Source organism: Trachemys scripta, unplaced genomic scaffold, assembly GCF_013100865.1.
Source record: "Trachemys scripta elegans isolate TJP31775 unplaced genomic scaffold, CAS_Tse_1.0 scaffold_28, whole genome shotgun sequence".
NCBI lineage: Eukaryota > Metazoa > Chordata > Testudines > Emydidae > Trachemys > Trachemys scripta.
Genome location: NW_023260513.1, coordinates 371,611 through 379,776, shown reverse-complemented (window position 1 = coordinate 379,776; position 8,166 = coordinate 371,611). Strand labels below are relative to the sequence as shown.

The 8,166-nt window shown below is 49.4% G+C and overlaps 1 protein-coding gene across 1 annotated transcript; it reads right to left on the bottom strand.

Annotated features, from left to right (window-relative positions):
* Positions 1-1,283: 1,283 nt before the first annotated feature.
* LOC117870490 lies at positions 1,284-7,188 on the bottom strand. Its single transcript, XM_034757675.1, has 3 exons — positions 7,080-7,188; positions 5,448-5,948; positions 1,284-1,924 (listed from the first exon to the last, which is right to left on the bottom strand). Exons 2-3 carry the CDS (start codon positions 5,914-5,916, stop codon positions 1,350-1,352), a joined length of 1,044 nt encoding a protein of 347 aa, XP_034613566.1. The 5' UTR covers positions 5,917-5,948; positions 7,080-7,188; the 3' UTR covers positions 1,284-1,349.
* Positions 7,189-8,166: the final 978 nt, after the last annotated feature.

Sequence of the window (8,166 nt, the reverse complement as noted above, 5' to 3'; positions counted from 1 at the left end):
TTTTTAAGGCCCGGCTTGACAAAGCCCTGGCTGGGATGATTTAGTTGGGAATTGGCCCTGCTTTGAGCAGGGGGTTGGACTAGATGACCTCCTGAGGTCCCTTCCAACCCTGATATTCTATGATTGTCATTGCGAGGTCATTTGAAGAGCACCTGCAGATGTTGGAATGCGAAAAATCGGGACAGGGGGTGGGAGGTAATAGGAGCCTATATAAGAGACCCAAAAATTGGGACCGTCCCTATAAAATCGGGATATCTGGTCACCCTTTTGGGCACTCTGCTGGAGAGACTACACCAACCCAACTGAAAGGCGAAAACAACAAAATGTGATTTTGTTTGTTTTTGTTTTTTTCCCCTCCCCACCCCATTCAATGAAGCAAATTGTCTGAGGCATGTGATTTCAAAGATTGACATGGGAACAGACATGGAAAGGGTGGAAGCCATCCAATCCTGGCCAGTGCCACGTTCTGTCACTGAGGTGCAGAGTTTCATTGGCCTGGCTTCATACTACCGAGATGCTGCTGATTTCACCACAGTTGTGCAACCACTGCACAAGCTGGCAGAAAAAGGGCGGACGTTTGAGTGGACTACCCCATGCCAAGAAGCTGTTCTGACGTCTGCATCAATAGTGGCCTTCCCAGATCCTCCGCTACCATTCATTCTTGACACCGATGCCAGTGAAGCTGCCATTGGGGTTGTCTTGGCTTCTCCATATGGAGACAAGGAAAGAGTAGTTTTGATCCAAGCTGTGATTGCAATTGACAAAGGGACACAGGGGGTTACAGAAATCTCATGAGTTTGGTATGTACATTCTAGTTTGACAAAGAATGTCAGTGAGATCTTAAATGAAAGCCATTGTGAAATGTGTATACAAATACCATGTAAGGAGGGGTGTGTGTCATATGAAAACCTTACTAGCAATGATTTAATTTTTTTTTCTTCCAGGTATTATTGATCCTGTTTTTAATAGGAGACTGTATCGATGACTGGAGAAATGGTAACATTGTGTCATCACAGATAACAAAAGAAGCAAAACCCAGATGATTGGTAGATGAGATATTTATACAAAACTGTCTTGGGGCAGATACAGAGGTCATGATTTATAAACTGGTGTAAATGGGCCCCTTTTTGATGAAATGAGAGAGCTTTATACTCACTTACAAAGACATAACACATACCTCTTCCACCCCACCTTTGATCTCCAGCCTACCCCAGTGCAAATCCAGAGAGACCCCAAGGACAGCAGTGGAGTCAGGGCTGGATTCTGATCTCAGTGACCCTGGTGTAAGTGGGATCGGGCTCGGGCTCACTGACATGTCACATCCCCCTCTGCCCTTACTTAGCTCCGCTCTAAAAATTCCTGTCTTTAGCCTTGGCCATATCCTCCCTAAGCTTTTCAACCACACGTTTTAGCTCCTCGACTGGGTTCTTTACTGTCTCTGTGTCAAGGAACCTCCTGCTCTCCTGCCCTCCCTTTTCTACCACTGGCCACACTAACTGATAAATCTCCTCCAAAATCATGCAGGCATATTCATAGTCTGAGGGGTCATCAATGTATGACCTGAGCGTGTTGACTTTCCCAATCAGCTGGCTCACAAATTGTATGTGTTTTCTCAGCTCCTCCTCCTCCTGCACTGCTGAAAGCTCAGTTGGTTCACCTCCAATCTCTCTCTTTTCCCCCAGACTGGCCCTGATGTCTTCAATCTTCTCCTTGGTTTCTCTCTTCTCTTTGTCACATATGCAAACTTCCCGTTTGTAGTCGGAGACCTGGATTTTGTACTGGCTGATGGTTTTGTGCAATTCCAAGGCTGCTTTCCGAGCAATGTACATAGACACCTGGCAAATGATGGTTACAATGCTAGCCGACAGGAAAAGCTCCTTCGTATCGGTCACTTTTAGGGCTTCTTGAAAAAATTCCATCGAAACTATTTATAAAAAGAAAATTGGGGTTTTGACTAAACAACATTTTTTCTAAAAATGACCTGCTTACTCTGGAAAATGTTGATCTGTTTTATTGTACTTAATTTTATTTGGTCAAAAAACAAATGCACCAATAATAATAATTAAAAAAAGTCTGAATTAGCTTTTGTGCAGCCTGATGAGATTTACTGTTCTGTTGACTCACATGCTTTTCTCCTCTATGGGCCAGGCTCCTTGACCAGACACTCTCTCCCATGGTGCACCATCTCCCCACAACGCGAGGAGCATGTGATGCATCATGGGAGATGTAGTTTGACCAAGGAGCCTGGCCGATATAGGAGAATGGACGCACGAGGCACCCGAACTACAACACCAATGAGGCACCAGCACGTTTCCAAATCATAATGTTTCATTTTTCCATATATGATCTTTTTGATAACTCAATTTTCTGTGGAAAATTGACCCCAAGAATTATTTTTTACATTTTCATTTAAACTTTTCATAGGAACAAATGAATGAGAAAATAACTTTCACAGCTGCTATAGTCTTGGCTAACAGAGTTGGGTCTTTTGCCTCATGCACTACAGGTTCGTGCTTTACGATCCAAAGGTCCCAGGTATCATGTGGTGATAGCTGATTCCTTCTGTGTGTCCCTCCAGAGCAAAGCCAACCTGGGCAGTGTCAGGGTGAGCTGTTCCCACACACACACAGAGCCACCATCACAGTGCCTCCCCCTGACCTAAAGGGTACCCCTGTGACAGACTGTACCCCTGTGTTCACCCCTTGCACACTATTGTAGTAATCTCTGTGTAAAGTATGCCTTATCAGCTATCATTTGAAAACTCATAATTTACCAGTCTTTATTGTCCTGGTGAAATGTGTGGCAACATTGTAGGTAGTTATAAGATTCCATTGTATAGTGTTACTAAAACACGTTACAAGTCCGGGGAGTGGCTGAACCGGTTCCTCAAGTGTTTGGGAAACTCCATTTGGGATAACGGGATTTGTGCACATCATTTCTAGTACTAAAATGATGGACTTGGTAGGAGCTTCTATTGTCCAGGAGAGGGCTGGGCAGTACCAGATGTACATTTCAGGGAAAAGTCTGGAGCGGAGAGTGAATTGGGATTTGGGATCACCCTGCATTATAACAAGACTGGGACGAGCCAAGGTGTGGGTGGCTGACTGGCTCAGCACACCCACACACATAGTTGGGAGGCTGTTGGTGAGGAATCTAGGACCGGAAGCTATGGAAGAAAAGCATTGTGAGGGGCAACACAGGGTAGAGGGCAGGGGGACACAGGGACTGATTAGTCTAGATTGTACCTGGGCATGTCACAACCCCCACTAATAGACTACGGGAGTTCAATCTCTGTGGCGCATTCAGCATCTTTGCTGAGATTGCGAATGACAGGGTGGATGCAGCAGTTGCAGAGATCCCCCAGAAAGAGTAAACCTAAGGCTGGGTTGGAGCTAGCATGCCCTAGAGGGGATAGGCCCCATGGCCAATTTCCCACCACCTGAGCCAGACAGTTCCCCCGGTCTTGGGGCCAGATCAGAGCAGCCACCCTCTAGCTGGGAAAGGACCCATCTCCCTGTCCTCGACTCCTGAGCCAGGCCATCCCCTGCCCTGGGACCACATAGGAAGCAGAACCCCTCTGCCCCCAGAGGATTAGCAACTTTATTCACACAAAACCAAGCACGCTTGCCCCGCCCCTGCCCCATCCCTCCTCTGGGGCCCGCCTCTTCTCCAAGGCCCCACCCCTGCTCACTTCATACTCTCCTCCTTCTGTCACTCACTCTCCCCACCCTCAATCACTTGCTCATTTTCACTGGGTTAGAGCAGGGGTTGGGATGCAGGAAGGGGTGAGGGCTCCTGCTGGGGGTGCAGACTCTGGGGTGGGGCTGGGGATGAAGGGTTGAGGTGTAGGAGGGGGCTCTGGGCTGGGGAGCCAAGGGGTTCGGAAAATGGGAGGGGTCTCCGGGCTAAGGCTGAGGTGTTCAGGGTGCAGGAGGGGGCTCCGTGCTGGAGCAGAGGGTTGGGGTGTGGCAGGGTGTGAGGGCTCTGGTTGGGGTTGCACGCTCTGGGGTGGGGTTGGCAATGAGAATCTTGAGGTGCAGGAGGTTGCTCTGGGCTGGGATTGAAGGGTTCAGAGGGCGGGAGGGGGATCAGGGCAAGGGCAGGGGGTTGGGGTGTGGGAGGGAGTCAGGGTGCAGGCTCCGGGCTGCGCTTACCTCAGGCAGCTCCTGGAAGCAGCGGCATGTCCTACCTCCGGCTCCTAAGCGGAGGCATGTCCAGGTGGCTCTGTGCGCCACCCCCCCCACCTCCCCCGGAGGTGCTGCCCCCCCACAGCTCCTAATGGCTGGGAACCACAGCCAATGGGAGATGCAGAGCTGGTGCTTCGGGTGGGGACAGAACGTAGCGCCCCCTGGAGCCAAAGTGGGGACACGTTGCTGCTTCCGGGAGCCACGTGGAGCCACAGCAGGCAAGGAGCTTGCCTTAACCCCACTGCGCCAACAACCGGACTTTTAACAGCCCGGTCAGTGGTGCTGACCATAGAAGCCAGGGTCCCATTTTGACCGGGTGTTCCAGACACTTGGTAACCCTACCCCCCAAAGAAGAAATTCCCTGTGTTCCAGGCTGGATAGGTGATTAGAGGTGGAAGTCCAGAAGAGTTGTGGTCCGGAGAAGGGGCCCCTGTAGGGCTGGTAGAAGCAGCCGGCCAAAGCAGAGCTGGGAAGCAGAGAGACAGCGGAGGGCTGGGTGAGGCCCCAGGATCAGTGTGCACAATTGCCAGGGAATCATTACTGGTGGGGTGAGGCCTGAGCAGTGAGTCAGGGCGCTGGGCGCATCGAGCATCCATGGGGCACAGAGATGACTCTCAGAGGACACTACTGATGACACCAGAGCCAGCCCCACTCCCTAGCCAGGAAGACTTAGGGCCTGATGCAAAGCCCACTGGATCAACGGAAGGACCTCAATGGGCTTTTGGATCAGATGTCTGTTGTGGTTCCCCACTAGGGAAGCCCACCCTTAGGGGCAAAGTCAGGGACTGTGGTTCCCTGTCATTGAGACTAACCCCTTTGTACCCAGGCTTCCCACACACTTGTTTCCCACCTCAGCCCTAGAAGATAGCCCTTTCCTGGCTGACATGCCTGGGGGTTCCCTCTGGTGCCCATACCACTGTTACCCCACAGTGGGTGGGTGTTTTCCATCGCCCTCTGTGCCGTCCACAGGGGATGTGAGTCTGTTACAAGCCACAGCTAGGAAGCATAGCTTTTTAGCTCAAGCTGCAGCAGCTTGTGCTCTCAGCTCGGGAGGTGCCTGGTTCCATCCCTATCAGTGTCAATCAAGGTGGTGGCCATCATGTAAGTGGATCAGGCAGAGAAGGGGACACAAGACATGGTGATCCATGTGCTATGCTTGTCTCTGAGCCAGTGGCAGCAATGGATGTGCTACCAGGCATATGACAAAGGTCTGATATCCTGCTGCACCCATGAGCTGGAGTGGCATTGGGGGATACTTACCTAGGAGAGTGAAAAGAGGTAGAAGCACCAGGGTGATATTTGTCATGATTTTACTACACTTCTCCTCCTTTCTCGCCTTCTTCAGCATTGCCATCATCTCGTCCAGATGGTTCTCGGCCATGTCCAGCTTTACTTGGATGTAAAAGCGCATCTGCTCGTGGTTTTCCATTTGGATCTCTAACTGCCTGAGCTCCCTTTCCTTTTGCTTCTCTTCATCGCTCTGCTCTTTCTTTTTGACAAGCAGTTCCCTGATTTGGGAACTCAGGGCATTTTTTCGGGCTTCTAACTCCTTCTTTGCAGCGTTCATGTTCTCCAAAGCACATTTACTGTGTCCCTGAATCTTCTGATGCTTGTCCGGGTCTGTTTCGGCCTGGGGCAGGCATTTGGCTAGAGACACTAGGGACTCCATCCCCATGGTGAACTCACGTACATAGCTGTCATCTTGTGAGGCCCGTGTTGAAAAAACCATGATGGGCAAGCCAGGGACAGGGCATGTACAATCTACACGAGGGAGAGAACTTTCATTACCAGGGACAAGAGGAATTATTTTCTCACCCTTGATCTTGAGATTGCCTGCCCCATGCATTATGCAACAATGGCAGCCTCTCTACAATTAAGGTTGAATTCCCACACAAAAAAGGTATTGTGAAGGCAATTAGTTCCTCTGAACATTGTACCCTTCCGGCAGGTGCGATATTAAATGTGTTAGAAAACCAGGAACTGGAGAATGAAGGTGATTGAGAAGGAGCTAGGGGATGGGCAACGCCTCTGAAAATTAACCCCTGATGTAAATCAGTGGAGGTCCACCGAAGTCAATGGAGTCAAGGTCACATCCTGATCTCAAGTATCAGAGGGGTAGCTGTGTTAGTCTGGATCTGTCAAAAGCAACAGAGAGTCCTGTGGCACCTTTAAGACTAACAGATGTACTGGAGCATAAGCTTTCATGGGTGAATGCCCACTTTGTCAGATGCACAAAGAAAGCTTATGCACCAATACATCTGTTAGTCTTAAAGGTGCCACAGGACTCTCTGTTGCTTTTATCCTGATCTCAGTTACCCTGCAGTAAATCCAGTGACTATATGGGACTAAATGGAGTCTGGGACGGATTCTGATCTTCATTACTCCAGAGCAAGATTAGAGTGATCCCACTGACCTCATTAGAGTGAAGTCCGGATTCTAAACTCCAGTCCCCCAGTTTAATTTCTGAGTGACCCTACTGATTCTGGATGAACAGTGTTATAAGTGAGATGAGAATCTGTCCCACTGAATTTGCCATCTGGAACCAAGTCTGTCTAACCCACAATCCTGGCTGCCTTCCTGGACCAAATCAGACCATCTATAGCTCGGTATAAATCCACCCATCCCCTGACACACCAGATCAAATCAATGTGCCCATCCAACCCAATATGCAGCCCACCACTACCACCCAGGATCAAACCAGTGGGATCATCTAGCTTAGTATCTCTCATTTCTCTCCCCCCCCCCCCCCCCCCACACACTGGATTAGACCTTCTGATCTCTCTTTGTCCCCAGTACAGCACTGGACAGTGCCTCCAGGGGACAGGCTTTCCCCAAGCTCCACATTACAAAAGTACCATGAAATAATCCCCCCTCCCTCCCACCACCACTTACCTTTCTGCTCGCTTCAAACCTCTTCCCTTCTGTAGATGAACCAAGCACCAGAGTTGTGGTGATATTTATACAGGGCTCTGTTTATCAAGGACTCTGCCTAGTGGTGTGTTAGTGTCTCTGCATGACCTCAGCTGAATTGAAATCCCAACATCCAATGAGGTTACAGGTAGGAAAACACCTCTGATCACTTGTCCGGAAGGTGAGCACTAACCCTCAGCCTCCATGGGTGAATTGCAGCTGGGATGGTTCCATCCAACCTCCGTAAAAACCAGTTCCAAATGGATACAGCATTCTCCTTCTGGAAACCCAGGAGTCCTGAGTCCCTGCAGTGTTGCTTGCACTGATCTTCTCCGCTCTAGGTGAGGTTTTCTGATCACCAGACAGGACTTCCTCGCTGCTAGTTCTCTGCCCCCTCTCAGCAATCCTGCTCCTTCAATACAGTTCTCAAACTTCAGCAATGATCTCTAGCTATAAAACCAGCAGGTACCACTGTGATCATCTAGTCTGATCTCCTGCATAGTACAGGCCACAGGACTTCCCTGAATTAATTCCAGTTTGAATTACAGCATGTCTTCTAGAAAAAAAGATTTCATTTGATTTAATAATTACTTCTCATACCCCCCTAAACAGAACTGGAGTTACATTCTGGAAACGACATTGCATTTATCCACAGGGTCTGCACATTCTTCTTCTGAGGGCCTCTTCTGGTTGACTTGACACAACCCAGTACTTCTGGGTTTTGTAATTCATTCAACTTCTAGCCATCTGAGCTAGTGAACTGAGCACAGAAGCCTGAGTGGATAACTTCCCTGGCCCCAACACTGCTGTATCTTTCCATCCTGTCATTTCCCCATTGAATAGGTTACCAAAGGTCCCAGAAAGCTGGAAATCCTCTGTTTCAGGACCTCTCTGCCCACACTCCCCATGGGAATAAAACTCAGCTGTCCCTGCTCTAACCACTAGATCACACTCACCTCGCAGAGCCAGGAATAGAACCCAGGAGTCCTGGCTCCCAGCTCTAACCACTAGACCCCACCCAGAGTTGGGAATAGAAGCCGGGAATGCATAGCATTATAATATGCATTGC